The 19008-nt window shown below is 35.4% G+C and overlaps 1 protein-coding gene across 1 annotated transcript; it reads right to left on the bottom strand.

Moving 5' to 3' along the window:
- Positions 1–1818: 1818 nt before the first annotated feature.
- On the bottom strand, positions 1819–17248 carry LOC137923676 (E3 ubiquitin ligase Rnf121). Its single transcript, XM_068766909.1, has 8 exons — positions 17087–17248; positions 16827–16861; positions 10349–10490; positions 7821–7975; positions 6320–6548; positions 4310–4412; positions 3331–3463; positions 1819–2436 (listed from the first exon to the last, which is right to left on the bottom strand). The coding sequence occupies exons 1-8, from the start codon at positions 17117–17119 to the stop codon at positions 2316–2318; spliced, it is 951 nt and encodes a 316-aa protein (XP_068623010.1). The 5' UTR covers positions 17120–17248; the 3' UTR covers positions 1819–2315.
- Between the last annotated feature and the right edge of the window lie 1760 nt (positions 17249–19008).

Below are 19008 nucleotides of genomic sequence, written 5' to 3'. Positions count from 1 at the left end.
GTAATTCATTTTTAGGCGCTCCTCAGCGAAAGGGTTAAGGATTCGTATTTGCACAATCGATAACCGCTCCTTTATTTCAGCACCGAAACTTAGGTCCGGCGCGCAAATAAAACAGTAAACATACAGGGAGGAACATATTAGTTGTAAAATAAAAAACGACGATATTCAAACCATTTATGTCTGTACAAAACATCCATTAATTATCTAATGTAGTACAATATTACATATATATCAATTATTCTTACACACTAATTACTGTCTATTTGAAAATTTTATTTAGCATAGATTATTGTACACCAAGACAATTACATTGGACAATTTCAACTTTACATTTCATAAAACTGTAAACGCATTTCCGCATTTCAAAAACTTTTATATTTAGTTTCTTTCGCATCTAAACTAAAACTGTAGCTAAGATCTATGTTTTGATCTAGCGCCATTTTTACTTAAAAAATCATTTTAAAACGTCTAACTAAATTGATAATCAAGACTTTTTAAATACTATTAAAATAATGACAGAAGCCTGCTTCAAAGCACAGGCCTCCCCCATAGGGGGGCATATAATCGCCACGATTTGCAATCGGGTTGTCGATCTGTGTGGTATTATAGTAGGGGGCGCTTCTGTTCGCTGAAAACATGTTTGTGAGCAGTGGCAATCCTATATAATACACTCATAATTGTATCCCAATCGAACACGCGACCTACGATCGCAAGCCTCAGTTCCTCACTGCTGGGCTAACACTAGTCTAAGATAGTCATCTTTGTATTTAAAAACATTTTAAATTTGAAAAAATACGCTTAAATCAAGGCTTTCATCTGGACCCAAATACTTCTCAAATAATAAGTGAAATAAAATTATAAAACATTAATAATTTTAAATTATATAATTATTAATTAACAATTAAATATAAAATAATTTTAAAAATCTATTAGAATCAGGCGTTACTTTGCGGAAGTCCATGCGGTCGCATGCGGCAAACAATGGGAAACACAACTACCAATGTTAATCTGCTCTACACGTATTTCACCCCACAGGACACCCTCAGAGAGAGATGTCATACCGACCAGTGCCAAACACCGAGTGAGCTCCGTCCGTCACCGCTCTGCTATTTATATGCTTCCCTCCCCCCACTACCACATATACACAATTTTAAAAAATCCAAGTGAAGCATGAATTTGAAGAATTCTTTTTGTTATTTTAAATTCAATCCATATGACGGCAAATGTCGGCCATTTTATTAAAACTTTAAAAACCGATGAACGGCAAAAAGCGTTCCTCTATATATCTCCTTTTACACGCAACATTACATCATGCAAGAGATTGAACACCATTTATCTTAAATATAAATCTTACATTTAATAAAATACTTTCAAATATATTAACAAAATTATTCCACAGTTTAATTTAAAATACATTAAAACTATTTTAAAATATTTAAAGGCCTATTCACACTAGAGTGATCGTAATTATTTATAATACATTAAAAATTATGCTACACAAGTGTGTACATACCTTAATATAATATACTAATTATTATGAATAGCTCTATTAGTAGATATACCCACTACCCAGTTTAAAAGTGGAACTTATGCGACTAGATGTTTAGTGCACGAGGGCTGCATATGTGAAAGATCATCCACAATACCGTATACACTATATTGAGACAGTTAGTGTTGTATCAACATTTTTGTAAGCAAATGAAAGGGACAGATGATTTGGTAACAACTATCAATAATTGGAAAGAAATATAAAGATGTGTTTACATATCTGCTTTTTATATCATTGGGGTCCGTAGACGTAAAAAACTGACTCATATAGTTCAGAGGATTGGCAAGATGTAGTCGGAGTTGGTAGACCACATAGCTGGTAGAACAGGTGTCCAGGCATTGAGGTTCTGGAGAAAAGACCACATACCGGTGCAGTGTTGGATGTCCATCAATAAGGATGCATACCGTTACCAACCAATCCTAATAGAAATCTATAGGGGAGGCCTATGCCCAGCAGTGGACATTTCAAGATTGAAATGATGATGATAGATTATAAACAATTTGATTTAGGAACCTGGCTGCATTTTACCAAAGACACCCCACCCTCACACCCTGTATTCCAATCGGAAAACATTTAGTGTTGCACTTAGAACAAAGGTAAAAAACATTCGCATACCCACTACAACAGCCTCCAAATTCATTGACCTGGTAAATGCTAGAAATATTACATACAGATATACAAATTCATTGTAACATGAGATATCTCAAGTCCTGGGACGTTTCTCACTGATCACAGTGTGTGTGGTCGATCCAGGTGTGTTGTCAATTCACTCCAGACCGAAGACCCAGTTGATTCCTTGAGCCATGAAGAGTATAAGAGGCTGCCAGGCCACCAGCCACCTAATCCAGTCCAAAAGTTGTCCGTAGAGGATGTGGGGACGGTCCCAACTGGTGTATGTTAAGGAATATAAATGCCAATGTTTCTGTTATAAATACAATTTTGTACATCAATGTATTTTATATACCAGGGGTGGTCAAACTGCGGCTCGCGAGCCACATGCGACTCTGAACGATTATTTTTTGGCTCCGATTTATTGTCGAATTATTTCAATATTTAAATTTATATAATCTATGTCAGCTCCTGAGAAATCGAAACAAATTACTGGTGTAAATTATTATTATTATTATTCCACCATAACATTAGCGAAATCAAAACACCGATCATAATTAACTAACCGGCATTTTAAGTATTATTAGGAGTGCTGTCATATATGTGTGCCATTATATCTAACTTCAATACGCATATTTTGTACTTTTATCATATAATTTCAATATTATTTTTGTAAAAAAAAAATTTAATTTTTGTAAAAAAAAAATTTAATTTTTGTAAAAAAAAAATTTAATTTTTGTAAAAAAAAAATACTATTTTAGTAAAAAAAAATCGTTTGCGTGCTTTAAACGCGTATTAAATTGCGGCTTGCGAAAAATTTCAAATTTCGAACAATGGCTCCAACTATCAAGGAGCTTGGCCACCCCTGATATATACGTTTCAATTCAAATCAGCACGAACTGTCACGGCGACATATCGAAATTTAATGGAATGACAGTGGCGCCATCTGTCTAAAATTTATCGTACTAACTCAGAAACCTTCGTAGGTACATGCACAACAACTTTGCTAAAAATCATCACATGATCAAATGCGTAGTTTCCGGTTCTATAAAGGACATACAGACAAACATACATTTAGATATATATCAACTAATTCGTAACGATTTTTTATCCACCAGAAAAAAATTAAGTATGAATGTACATAAAATTCATCACTCATATTCAAAGGATACGGGTTCGTGAACATTTGACGAAGATCCACCTTCTCCTTGCAGTAGGGACAGGTCTGCTTCTTCCCCACAATGCACCAACCTCTGATGCAAAATTCGTGGAACACATGCCCGCAGGTCAACTGGTATGTATTCTCTGAATTGAAAAAAAAATTTCTTTAATTATTCCGTCTTTGAGTCTTACACGCAGACACAGGAAGATAAAAATGACAGTTTATTATTTTTTTTAAGGTTGTTTAGCCTTATAAACCCCAAGGTCACCTAGACCAATGTAGCAATGTAGAGGGCTATGCTGAATTTCCCTGCTAGATAGAATCATAAATCACGCAGAAGAATCAAAATCACCGACATAACTCGAAGAATCGCGTCTAAAGTGGCAGTGGGCGTGGCACATTGCTCGTGGTAGGTGCCCCACTAGGTGGAACAACGACATAGGGAAGTCGTCATCGTGACGATCTTTGCCTAGCCTTGCAGTGGGCATCCATCAGAAAAGAAGAATTAGAACAATTGTTTGGCTTTAAACACACTGCTCTTTCCACTGATCAGTCGTTGACAGGAGTCATGATTGAAAATCCACTGGTTAATTCTGGTCATTGAATCATGGCCAGAATTACCCAAGGGTAATTTGTTTATATGTATAATTTATAAATTTCGTCATATTATGTTTCAGATAAGTTTATTATTGTATCGCGCTCTTTATAAAACTATATTTGTAAAGAGCAACTGTTGAGTTTCTCGCCGGCTCTCAGCTGAACTGCATTCCTAGCCGGCGGTAACTTCCTGTATGTACAACAATGCTGACATTTTATGTTTATAGACAATTCGAAAGTGCTAACAGCCTATTTGAATAAAGAACAATTTGATTTGAATTTATGACAAAATGGATAATAAATTTTACATGAAAAAAAATTTCTAGTCATATTCAAAGTGTCCGAAACAAGTGATCTTTAAATGATCGTATTTCGGTCACCCATCCACTTACCAAGCACGCCCTCTTCGTTGACGTCCACCAGCAGCTGGTTGCCACATACCGCGCACACGTTGGTTTCCAACTGCCGCGTAGGCATGCCTTCTTTGGTATAGTACTGGAAAACACAACCTCATTAAACGGTTATATTTAGTTCAACTCGTATAGAATTTGTTTATTTGGGTCAAAATTAGAAATTGAAATTTAAGCACCTTCCCGTTGTCAGATTGATCTGAAATTTGGTACACACATTTAATTTAGATGACAATTCAATATAATAAAATCAAAAACATTATAAATCTAAGATGGCCGCCGATATAAAATGGCGGATTACATATTTTTCCTTAACCCCCTCAATATGGGTATCAAATAAAAGGGCTACACTAGTAAAAGACGATGATTATGTCAAAATATAAAATTCAAGATGGACGCCGTTCCAATATGGCGGACTAGGTACATATTTTTTCACAACCACCACAATATGGGTATCAAAAAACCGTTTACCTTAAAAGTTTTTTAAATGTATTTATTTTTAAATACATTTATAAGACAATTTCTCTCCACTATATAAGTATATGCATCAAATAATAATGAGTTGTTTTACAAACAATGTAACGACTTTTAAAGTCATTATTTAAATTGTCGATTCCTTTTAAAAGTTTATTCTGCACAAATACCATCTGCTTTACCGACCGGCGACCGCAACGGACGCCATCATAACAACATTATTAACAGCGCCATCTATGAAGTGTCAAGGTTAAACAGACAATGCTTTACCGACGTTAAATAAGCGCGACGCAATACGAAATAGAATTATTAAAGAAACTAGTTTCTTTACAAATTTATAAAAAGGAAAAAATAGAAGTACAACGATTTATTGTAAGTAAGAAAAGGACCAATATTTAGCCACTTCCGCACATGCAGTGGTAGTCGTGCAACAAAATGCACCGCCCGCCAGCCCGCTGATAAACGCGTATGCGGCAAACAATGCGAATCACACAACCAAAACTGTTAATCCCGTAAAATTATTTTATAGTTAAAACCGTAATCGGTGTAACATAACTTCTGAAGATGCCCCGTGGAATGGAAAAACACGTGTTGAGTGGTATAGCGGTGGTAGTTGTGTGATTTGCATTGTTTGCCGCATACGCATTTATCAGCGCGCTGGCGGGCGGTGCACTTTGTTTCACGACTACCACTGCATGTGCGGAAGTAGCTAAATATTGCTCCTTTTCTTACTTAGGATGGACTTCCACAAAATAATGCCTGATTGCATTAAATACAATGATTTATTGTCCACTTAAATTCTTCTTTTCAGCTGACAGACGTCTACTGCATGGTATAGGCCTCATCTAAAGATCGCTACGATGACCGATCCTGCGCTGCCCGCATTCAACGACTTCCAGCAAGCTTAACTATGCCGTCTGTCCATCTAGAAGGAAGACTACCCACGCCACGTCTACCGGCTCGTAGCAGCCACAAAGCCTGAAAACCTTTCGGCTCCAACGGCCTTCGATTGCAGAAGCAATGCGCCCCTGCCCACTGCCATTTCCAACGAGCAATTTTTCGAGGTACGTCAATTATCTTAGTTTTTCTGTGGATCTCATTTCTAAATCGATTTCACGGAGAAACTCCGACCGTAGCCCTCTCCATTGCTCTCTGGGTAACCTTGACCCTTATGGAACCCTTTGTAAGTAACCACGCCTCGAACCCATGTGTCATCATCGCCAACATACATTGGTCAAAGACCTTACACTCATTTCAAGTAAATAATGCATTGAATTATCAAAATTTAAATACGTAAAAGTACTATAGAGAACCAATACTTAGCAATGTACTGCAGTACAATTGAACCCTCACTGAAATAAAATGTACAAACAGAAATACAAGTGCATATATACAATTTTCACTACAGGTCCAAATTCCTCTTAACCCTGTCACCCCTCCAGAACTTCAAGTAGGTCTTGTTAAGCTAATGAAGTGGCCATGCAACTGTAAAAACCTGGACAAACTTCTACCACTCACCCCAATGGAAGCTGCCATCTTATCGGTGCAGTACTCGGCGACATCCCGTCCCAGGACACCGAAGTAGAGTCCGTAGAACAGCAGCATGAGCGCCACGTCCATCCACTGCTGGGGCTTGTGACCGAAGAGCGCGTTCAGGCCGAGGAACGTGAGCATCATGGCTATGTAACCCAGCACGCCCAGGAAACAACTCACTTTATATATGAGGTAGAACCATTTGTACACCAATCTGGGGACACCGACATTCTCACATTCTTTCGAGTGATTATATTTAATCCAGTTGGATTTTGGGTGATAACACTTGATAACTATACAGGGAGCAATGTATAATTTCCCTTTCCATTAAGGTATTTAAAAAAAATGTCAAAGAACTTTTCTATGGAAGCACAATTAACCCTTTCGTTACCAGCGCCATTAGCCGGCTTCCACCTTGTAATGTGTCATTATGTGTAGATCACTCTTTTAAGATTTATCACAGCTAAATTAACTACTAGCAATTATCCTAACTTCTATTTTTAATTAATATATCAGTAAAATATTTAAATATGTAACACAAATGAGAAAATTCTAACGATCGAAACGAAACTTCTCTAAGCCCGGTTCAGTAGCGTCACTGACGGAACGAACTGCGGTAAGGAAAGGGTTAATACACAAGCTTTCATAGAGTTAAAACTGGCAAAGTTCATAGACACCCACTGCAAAGTACAGGCTTCTCCCAAAGATATCTATGGAGAGATACATCTATAATTGCCACGCTGATCAGGTAGGCTTCGACGGTCGCTACTCACCTGAACAAACATACTCAAAGAGCTATAACAATTGAAATACTTGTTCATTCCCCTACCAACCTCTCATATTTCAGTCTCTTCAGAATTATTTAAATCGTGTTAAACTAACATGTCTAATAGATTCACGCGTTACTTTGCGGTAGTCCATCTTAAGTAAGAAAGGGACTAATATATAGCTACTTCCGCTATGCAGCAGTAGTCGTGCAATGAAGTGCATCGCCCGCCAGCACGCTTATAAATGCGCGTGCGGCAAACAATGCGAATTACAACTACCACCGTTAATTCACTCAACACGTGTTTCAGCCCACGGGGCATCTTCAGGAGTAATTTTACACCCACCAGTGCCAAACACAGAGTGACTAACATACAAGATAACATTTTAAAAGATTTCCCTAGGTTTTAGTTTTTTTTTTCAAATGACGTCATTTCAGCTCATAGATGCGCACTGGATTTCTCCAAAGATATCTATGGGGTGATATACGATCATCGCCACAACTTGGTGTTTGTAAGTATGGTAATATACACAGAGAACTGCTAACAATTCCCAGGAAACTTGTTTGTGAGTAATGACAATCCTATGTAATTAATGTACAAAGTGTGATTACACCGTATATCATCTAAACATGTGATACTTGAAAAGAAGGAAATGTATTTAACAATACGGTGGACACAGGCTGCATCCAACCAGGAAAACAATGAGCATCGATACTTACCTAGGTGTAGTAACTGACATCGGTTTAGTCGTGGACTTCCGAATCACCAATGCGGTCAGCAATGTGAAGATCGACCATATGATGATGAACCTCCACCACTGATTCTTTATGCTCATCAGCAGCGGTATTGACCACATCGCAACCATCGTGAAGAACTAAAAGTAAAACGGTAGGTTGAAACATTATCATATTTACGAGTCATATTGAAGACCAATGACGGAACATTGTCAATCACCCGTTGAACAACCAATTTAGTAGGTTGCTATAACATCACTACCACTGTAACGTTGCAAGTTAACGTCCCATAAATCTTAGATAAAATTTTAACCAAAAAATATAATCACGAGAAACGTCTCATAAATCGCAATACAGCAAAAAATTGTTCAACCCTTAGCGGGTAACAGTACATCTCAAGTGGCGTGGGGTCGTGGAAGCGTGCTATTGGTTCAGCGGATCTTTATTTTTATATCAGTCATTCCAATGCGCCCGCGCACCAGCCACAGCAGTTTACACCAGTGTTCGAGAGAAGGATCCTGGCCTCGGTCGCGTTCACTAGCTAGGTGTTGTCTCACGCACCGACGCACACTCTTTGTGTCGGTTGCGTTCACCAGCTACGTGACGTCTCACGCGCTGGGGCCAATAAGAATTTACGTTATAAATTCACATCTTGGTCCTTTTCATTCGCTGGGCATCATTTAATTCACGCCACAACTCTTACATCGTCTCGCACCCGGGGGGCGAGTTTTATACGAGAATAATACCATACTATCATTGAGGTTGAATTTATATAACCTTGCACCGGAACCAACACATCCTGTGAACTATCGGCGCTCCCTGCTCTCGACTTGCTGCCGTCTGACCAGTCCTTGGAGATCGTGCGCCTAGCTACCACCACCATTAGGGGAGTACCGAGCTGCGATGTAAAATCAGACCAGGCCTTCTGCCCACTACCCATTTTTAAATATATATATATATATATATATATATATATATATATATATATATTTGATCCCACAAACGTTGTTTTCCAAAAAAGAATTGATATTTTAATTTACAAATAAAAAATAAGGGTTGATCGTAGAGGGGTGAAAATTTATGGTTGTATGTATTCTTGTATGCTGTATCATAAAAAAATAAAAACAAAAAATTTCGTTAAAAAAATTTAAATTTTTTTTTAAGTGTGAACAACCTTTATCACTTAGGGGTATAGAAAATAGATAGTAGCCGATTCTCAGACCTACTTAATACGCATATTAAATTTGGTAAAAATCAGTCAAGCCGTTTCAGAGGAGTTCAAGTTCGAACACCGTGACACGAGAATTTTATATTATATATCTATATATATATATATATATATATATATATATATATATATATATATTTATATATATATATATATATATTCTTCTGTTGCCGAGTTTCTGTTTTCTTTCACCTACCAACAACAGTCAAATAACGGCACACCACTCCGAAAGACATCAACGCTGGGCAAACTAATCGTGGAGAAAACTCCATCAATGCCTTTATGTAGAATAAACAGGGGTTGTCAACCACAGTTATAAACGAACCGGATTCAATTCCAACGACGCCAGTTGGATTTCTAAAAGTTATGAAAAGTTTTGTACGATGCCTTTATTTTGGTTTCGTGGAGGAAATCATGTCCCAAGAAGGGGAGGAGCTAGTTATGTGGGACCCCCGCCATTGTCCAAAATCCATTCGGTAATCGCCTTCAGCGCTGTGTCAAGAACTCCAGGAAGTCCACGTTTACTTAAAAATAAATGGTTCTATAATATACATACATGAGAGGCCTCCTACCAGGATCATATAAGTTACGTATAAGATAAAGATAAAATCATTTTAATCAATATTGCAACTTTTAACAGAGCTCTTATTGGTCAACAGTTTTAACTCTATTTTATTTTTGATTCTACTCTACTTCGCAATGTGTTATTGTTGTGGTGAAGAAGCAAGAAGAAACTTTCACAACAACACATCTTTTAATAAAGTTAAACAATACAGATTTATTCATATACACTTTATCAGATATAGCCTGAATTAAATCAAAACAATCAAGCGACATCACCGCCATGGATTCTTGTCATTTAAATATTCGCATATCGAATAATATGACTTTTCGATAAATTTATTTTAATGATAGGATTTCAAAATTTAGGCTATATCTAATAAAGTGTATATATATAAATCTGTATTGTTAAACTTTATTAAAAGATGTGTTCTTGTAAAGTTTCTTCCTACTTCTTCTCAACAACTATCCTTGCGAAGCAAAGTAGTCAACAGTAAAATAAGAGTTAAAACAAACAGTTGACGATCAATTAGATTTCTGTCAAAAGTTCCAAATTTGAATATATTAATTTTATCTTTACCTTTGTCCATATCTTGCGACTACAATAATTGCGATGTCCTGCTTCGAAATCCGACCAAATTGAAAAGGTACAAGAATCTGAGACAAGCCTTTAGTTTGCTCTATTCTCCCAGTGAACCACACAACTTGTGGTATTATACCTTACCGCATATGATCTGTAGTGACGTTTCTTCCATTCAACGACGATGATCTGAGCGACGAACACCGTCGCAATTAGTATCATCACCATCGTCGTGTGCATGGACTCGTGGCCGCGGTGCATTTCGTGCATCTTCTGATGATCATACCTGCGAACAATGGGTGATGATCATATATCTACTCAAGCGTTGTATCCCGCCATCACCTCGCCAACGATACCTCAATTTGTGTAAAAACTATAGAACCTCTTCACCTGGATCGCTACCTTCGCGGAGTGGTTAAGGTCCGAGATTCCTAAGGCTTGCTCAGAGATCTACTTTGAGTCAACCTCCTCCTACCTAAATCCCGCCCCTCCCCCGCGTCTCCCTACAGACTAAAACGAGGCGTCATAAAGACATCCTCGTGACTCCAACCTCAGAGGTTCTCACAACCCAAGCACCACACCACACAAGCTGCAAGCACCGCACACAACTCCGCGTTTTTCACAATATAACCTTGAACCAAAATACCTTTTCCACGTATATGTATATATACATATGTGTGTGTGTGTGTGTATATATATATATATATATATATATATATATATATATATATATATATATATATATTTAATATTCATTATTGTACACGATAAGATACATTTAATAAGTTTTACAATAATATACAGAAAAGTACAAGGCGCGGTCTTATCACGCAAGGCAATCTCTTACAGACAACCATAGTAAGGAAAAGATAAAAGTACTTATAAAGGGTAGTTCACGTGTACAAAAAAATACATATTCACAAACAAATGAATAAACATACATAGACATACATACTTGAACATACATACATACGTATATAAAATATATATATGGTTTTGTTTGTACATATAACGTAATTTCAACTTAAAACAAATATCACATTCCACTCCTCACCTTTTATTAAATTTAACGTATTATTATATATACATACACATACGTATATTCTTCAATCTTTTTTTATTGTTGTGAGCGATAGATCTATATTTTATAACTCGGTATTCTCAATTTATTTTTACGCGAATAAAATCAATATTATATCTATTTAAGTGACGGTTGTATGATCGTTGAGGAAGTTAACGAAAATAATTTAAAAAAAAAACTCCCTCTTCTAGTTTTAGGAGACACGCCAGCACGATATAGGCTTCCTCCAAAGGTATATGGGAAGATATACCATAATCGACACACTTGGTTGTCAGGTTGGCGATCTCAGTGTGGTATTATGCTACCCAGAGGACACTGGCCATCATTTTTACTTCTTTATAAACAGTGGCATTCAATCACATATAATTAATGCACCAAGTGTGATTAATATAAGATTTTTAATGGAATCAGGCGTTAACTTGCGAAAGTCCATCCTAAGTAAGAAAAGGACCAATATTCAGCCACTTCCGCACATGCAGCCCTGACTAATGCTGACAAATGCGCATGCGGCAAACAATGCGAACTACACAACTGCCACCGTCAAATTACTCAACACGTGTTACACCCCTCCACGGGGCCCCCTAACCCTACAGACCCCCTACTTACCCGATATTGATTTCCTGTAAATTTCTAACTGTAGTGAAGTTTAGTGTTAAAAACTTAAAGTAAAACCACATGTTTATATATACATTTATTAATTGAATTTAAATTAATACTCAAAATAAAATTTTCTATCTGTTATGTAAAATATACGTAACATTAAAATAAACAATTTTTTTACTTCATAGGTACTTTTATAAGTAATGTAAATGTTTTGATATTATAAGATAGTATGATGTAAGTAAATAGGTACTATCATTTCATGATTTTCATTTCATGGACCCTCAAATTTTTTTTCGCTGACGAAGACCCCTTGCAGGTTTTCATAGACCCCTAGGGGTCGATATAGACCACTTTGGGAATCACTGCTCTATAAGATTATATCACATAAAATAACATGATCCACTATATTACAATATATGATAAATAATTATCCACACAATGTATACACGCTTCAGTGAATGTCGGGTAGCGAAGCTAGCAACACAAGGTCATTTTCACACTATCCTATACGGTTTTATATATACGAAATATACTACTCATATATGCTAATAGTTGTCCCACGCCTTCGTGGCCCACACTGACTGTTTTTTTATACTCATTCCACTCCTATTTATGTGGGAACAGGCATCTTAATTTCTACTAGCTGATTCCGCAAACGTTGTTTTGCAAAAAAAATTAAAGTTTTTAATTAACAAATGTAAGATAAGGGTTGATCGTAGAGGGGTGAAAATTTAGGTTTGTATGTATTTTTGTATGCTGTATCATAATAAAATAAAAACCAAAAAAATTGTCTAAAAAATAAAATTTAGGGGTGGACCACCCTTATCACTTAGGGGTATGGAAAATAGATAGTAGCCGATTCTCAGACCAACTGAATACGCATATAAAATTTGGTAAAAATCGGTCAAGCCGTTTCGGAGGAGTTCAAGTTCGAACACCGTGACACGAGAATTTTATATATTAGAAGATGTTAAATTTTTCACATTCTTTTATTATTTTGTCTTCTTCCATTTCTAACAACATCGATCTTTCTGTCTCTTTCATTCCACAATACATTCTATTCTCTCTTTTCTTCCGCTTTTTAAACCTGTTATCCGTCCTCAATCATTGCAGTTAGGTCAAATTACTATTTACAATATCAGTTTTATTTTCATTTTCCTCTTATTCATATATCACAGTTCTTATTATATATATCACAGTTACAATATTTGTTATGTCTTACATTTGAATTCTTCCTATTATAAAAATTCTAGTTCACATATTATCTTGCCCGTTTTATTGCCACACACTGCCCGCTTGATAATTACTAACATGCTAGAAATAAACACTGGCCAAGTTATGTAAAGTTTTATTTATTATTTTAATGGTCTCCAGTTATTATGGACCTCTTGTACTCACCTGTCTGATTTTGGGACAGAACATATACATTTTTTTTTTATCTTTTATTCGTTAAATGATCTAATGTTTAGTTCTGTACAGTTATCTAATACATACTATGATTTTCATTTATTTAATACTCCTACCGCTTCTCTTTTTTGGGACAGGAATATATACCTTTCTATTTTCACCCTCTCTCTTCACAATATTTCTCTTTATCTATCTATATCTTTCTTTCTTCTCTCATCCCTCATATTTTCTATCACACACATCTTCATCTTATTACATCACCTACAACCCTAGAACTAAACGTCAAAGTTTAGCGACTCTCCTCCGTACGTACTGCGATTGCCAACCCGTCTGCCAAGCGTGGCGATTATGGTATATCCCTCATAGATAACTTAAGAGATTAGTGATAATATATATAGATAAGATAACTTAAGATAGTGGTCAGGCTACATAGAGTGCAAAGCAGATCGCCGCTGGAACCTTAAGGCTCTATAGGTGAGACATCAGACCGGCAAGTGCAGCTAGTTCCCTCCCACAATGTAAACAAGTGACCTAGGTAAAGTCATCGAAAAATGCAGGATAGAGACCACTTCTAACCAATGCTATTGTAAATCTATAGGAGAGTTTTAAGTTTAGAAGTGAAACTTCCTATGGGTGATACGATGATGTAAATATAATGCTTACAGCTGAATTTTATTAGCTGTGCATTACATTATTAAATATATTTTGTATACTCTGTAATTTCAAAATGTTGTACATAGTTCATTTCTTTTTCTTTTTTTATCAGTCAATAGATGGGCACTGCACGACTCCTCCAAATATCTCCACGATGACAGATCTCGTGCAATCCGAATCCAGAGATATCCAGTAACTATGTTGTCGGTCCTAGTGGAGAGTCTGCCCAAGCCACGTCTACCAGGTGGTAATCTCCACTCTAGAACCCTCCACAACTGCAGACGAGCAACTCTTCGAGCGACACCAGTCACCTTGAGTGATCTACCGATCTCCTCATTTCTGATTTGGATCAACCAATCTCCTATTGATTGATGTTTTGGATCCACTTAACCCATTTCAGCTTTATACATATTGAGACAGCGGTCTCCAATTTCCTGTGCACTTTTCTGGTCTAACTTCAAGTATCTTTCCATAAATCTTTGAAAAGAATCAATAATAAATTGTCATCAAATATAAGTCGAAATTTCAAACATTCCCTTTTTTCATTTTATTTATTCGCCGTGTTGTACAAAACATGATATTAAATTATTAATGCCTTTGCATAAGACTGGGTCCGAATCAGAAAGATCGGTATTGTATTGTATGTATGAAGTTTTTGCTGTTAGCTCTTAGACTTTTACAGCTTCATTGAAACTGAACGGTCCATGAACTGTACAGAAAGATCAATGTTTAAAAACCCAGAAATATAATTATTATCATATAATATTACATAATGACACTGAACTTACATTGTTATATACTAAGAAAATATTACTATTATAAATTTCTGACACAAAGACAATGACTACATTTGCTGATGCAATGAAATATCTTTACATCTGTACGAGAGAGCACACTGGGCCAAGGACAGTGAATACAGCTGTATAACCATTTCGTCAAGAAAATAATAATTATATAAAAATAATTAAAAAGGAGAAAAATTTTAAATAAATGGATCTATTAAATCATCACAAAATGATGGAAGCTGGCAGCGGTAGACCAATTGTTGTGATCTTTAGGAGGGGTTTACTTTGAAGTGGGCGTCTAAATAACTTCTTGCAACCAAGTCTTCACATCTCAATGAATTAATGGAGAATAAGTCTAATTTCATATAAACAAGAATCAAATTATGTGTCTTCTATAAGGCATCAACTTAAGACATCACCATCTCGTAAAATATTAAGGGGACTGGAGAGTAATGTCGCTTTCTTAAGTTAAAATCACACGACTTCATTTTTAACACATTTTTTTTGCAAATCAACAATATATTCACCTTCATCATCAACTTTTTGCCATCTAATATACAAATTTTCAATATTTAATGGAATCTGGAGTTACCACCTTGCAGAAGTCCATCCTAAGTAAGAAAAGGATCAATATTTAATTAAGACCAATAAAAATTAAGACCAATTTTTGACTCTGTGTTTGGCATTAATTGGTGTAACATAACTCCTGAAGATGCCCTGTGGAGGGGTGAAACACATGTTGAGTGATTTAATGGTGGCAGTTATGTAATTCATATTGTTTGCCGCATACATATTTATAAAAGGGCTGGCGGGCGGTGCACTTTGTTGCACGACTACCACTGCATGTGCGGAACTGGCTAAATATTGGTACTGGCTAAATCAGTTTTTCTGTAAAATATGTCAACAGAAACAACAATACTTTCATGTCCCCCTAATATAATTAAATAATATATTTAATTTAGAAGACCAAGGTTGGTATAATCAGTGAATATATATTTATATACACATACTGTCTAAATTTAAAATAAAGACCTATAGTTAACTTAATAAAATTCCATCTAAAGACTGCTACGGTGTTTAAAGGTCAAAACTATAACTGTATGCTTGTTTAACAAAAAAGATACTATACAGGGTGTTTGACAGCAGATTTATGTTTTTAAACATAATTATTTCATGCTCAAGATATTTCATAGTGTTGCAGTGTGGTGGTGCCGTTAAATTCACCGACAGTGATATCTCAGTCACAGTTGAATGGATATCACGCCTTCTCCATCAAGGCATGTGTGCTTGTCAACAATTTTATTCTCACATTTCCGAGTGTAAAAAATTTTTTCAATGCAGAAAAATCGCACAACTGCTTCAGCTATGAACACCCCACAGCTAAGGCCAGTCAATCTTCTATAACTCCAAAACTGTTTTTATTGAACTGTTTGAAAGCGGTTTATTTGAAAATCTGACACCTTTATTATGAAAAAGCAGTCAAGAGTGATTACTCATATAATTTCAAAAAAAAATTCCAATTTATTAGGAACTGGAAGAAACTTTTTTTCATGCAAAAGATTTTTGTAAACTATGTTGAGGTGTGTTCTGAGTTTAAAGAGTATTAATTTAATTTCCTTCAAAAACAAATATACTTATAGACCACACAACTAATGTAAATAAGTAATATAACCTAATCGAAAAAGTAACTTGGAATAGATATGTAGTGAATTTCTTGAGTAAACTTCTGAAGCAACATTGCCAGGAATTTTTTAAAATTTAGGTAGAAGAGAGTTTGGTCAAAGGTGAACAATAATTCATTGCAAGGATCACTGTATCCGGCCTCCCTTCATACTATTAAAATCACGTCAAGTAGAGTATATACAGTAACAATTGTTACAACTCCATGCCATACAAATAAAAGTTGCAAACTGTCGTTTTTTCTGCATATAAACGCATCCTTACCTAGTTATCACTAAAGAACGAGATAACAGGCATATGAACATAATTATATGAACTGTATGCGACGGATACAGCTTAGGAACTATCTAAAGGACCTTACTGTTACTAATATACAAAATTCTTTTAATTCAAATGTGTTTCAAAAACTCACCTCAATTTTTCCTCTTCCGTCAGCTCTTCATATGTCTGTAAGAGGTTAAATAATCATATAGAGAACTAATTTAAAGTACAATATGCTAAGTTCCATATGCCAATATATGTAAGTAATTGTCGAAAATATAATGTTCAATGGAATAAATTATTCACTGCAGTCTTTATGTACAATTTATCTTATTTAATATTTATATTAAACACTCAAAAGCCTTTTAGTAGATTAAATAGAATTATATCAAATGTTTAGTGATAACATACCTTATTTGAATCAACAGGCCGGTGGAGATCCATGGTTGCTTTTATACTATAATAATTTTGATCAATAATTTGTTAAAACTAAACTATTTCGGGCCTAATGTTTACATAATTTAATTATTACTATAATTCTATAATCCCGGTACCTTGCACGTACTTAGGCTATTCAAAATGACCTGCATTGCTAACTATTGTCAGGGTGACAGATACACTTTTTTTTAATAACTCCTGCCTTGACGCCTAAGCGTTTATCTAATATCATGTGACTGATTGGAACGATAGTTCAAAATATATATTATATATTAAATATATACAGAATGTCTATATATTTATGTTATTAGCTTGTATTACTCTTATTACCTTACGTTATTAAAAAATAAATTAGTACAATTCTTGGCCAACTGTAGCTAATGCAACATCTTATCTCTTAATTACGTTTTTGCAACATTCTCACACAATTTTTCTACTTTATGTAAACAGAAACTAATCATTGTAGTAAAATATAATCATTTTAGAAAATAACATACTTACTATAAAATTAATGTTAAAACATTATTCATAACATTGAAGAATTATAATTTTAAGGTCCTTTTACGCTGTTTTGATGATCTTAGAATATTTTTCATTAAATAGTCACATCCCCCTAATAATCACCAGGAAATTTAGGATATTGACGTAAGCGCTAGTATGAATCTCTGACAGTTCTTTCAAATGCTTCATTAACGTCAAACACACATTTCTTTTCTGCGATAATGGCGTTATTTAAATGTCGCTATACTACCGCCACGCGGAGATATAAAACGTATATAGAAAAAGGAAAAAAAGATGAAAATAATTTCACCCAATTAGTATATATTTTAAAAAATCAACTTTTAAAGTTTAATACGTCTGCAAGACCTAGCAGTAACAACAAAGGCGGTATTGTAGTCACAAGAGGAGATGTGGCGGCTCGAGAAGCAGACGATGTTCCACCAGGGGATGACAGTATTGTGGAGACTGACAGCGTACACGCGACACTCTTAATATAAAAAAATTGAATTAGGCAACATTGGAACTTTAAACAGCACTCTTATTAATCATCAATTTTATTAATCCATTTTATTTTTGACGCTACTCTGCTTCACGAGGTGTTACAGTTGTGGAAAAGAAGCAGGAAGAAATTCCACAACAACAAATCTTTAAATAGTTTAACAACACAGATTTATACATATACACTTTTTTAGATACAGACAAATGTCATCAAAATAATCAGTTGATGTCGCTGCCAAGGATTCTAGTTCTTTAAATATTAGTTTATTGAATAATAAGCCTTTTCCGTCAATTTACTTTTAATACGCGCTTTTAATTTTGCAAATAGTAGTCCAATAATGCATTGCGAAATTCTATTAAAAATTCTAATTCCATTTATTACAAATGAATTAGAAATTTTTTGCTGTCGAAACTTGGATACAGCCGGTTTTTCACGGTGTCCTGTTGATATATTTCTTGTAAAAGTTTTCTTATAATTCACGGAACTCTTTATTCCGTGAACTCATGTCAGATGAAACTGTAAAAGCCTTTGTACTAACAGAAACAATAGAAAAGATGTTTCTACTTCTAAAAAAGATTGGTCCCACAGATACAGGTGCAAGAGTTAGTGGCGGTGAAGCGACAGATCTGTGGAAGTTTGCAGGTATAGCTCCACAAGCATGTGACGATGAGGAAACAGAGTTTAACATGGGCTGGCTTAATATGATCGAGACTAACTATATGCTTCTTGCCTCTTACTAAAAGTTCTATTGTAGGCAGGAACCATTACGCTCTCTAAATATGTAAATAGCCCTATAGGAGTGGAATACGAAGATTCGGTGCGGTGGAACCACTTTAAAAGTAGAGAAATTTAGGAGTACCGACGGGTTATCGAAACCTAATTGAAATGAAAGATG

The sequence above is a fragment of the Battus philenor genome, unplaced genomic scaffold (assembly GCF_028537555.1).
Source record: "Battus philenor isolate CCGP_79_NKW_IND1 unplaced genomic scaffold, ilBatPhil1.0.hap1 SCAF_22, whole genome shotgun sequence".
In the NCBI taxonomy this organism is placed as follows: domain Eukaryota; kingdom Metazoa; phylum Arthropoda; class Insecta; order Lepidoptera; family Papilionidae; genus Battus; species Battus philenor.
This window is presented reverse-complemented; position numbering and strand designations above follow the sequence as displayed.

Excerpts from the sequence above, each read along its gene's own strand:
- LOC137923676 (XM_068766909.1), bottom strand. The coding sequence starts at position 17,119 with ATGGATCTCCACCGGCCTGTTGATTCAAATAAG. Across the intron at positions 10,491-16,826 it reads ACGGAAGAGGAAAAATTGAG|GTATGATCATCAGAAGATGC; the intron begins GTGAGTTTTTGA and ends CATTGTTCGCAG. Across the intron at positions 6,549-7,820 it reads ATGTCAGTTACTACACCTAG|ATTGGTGTACAAATGGTTCT; the intron begins GTAAGTATCGAT and ends CGGTGTCCCCAG.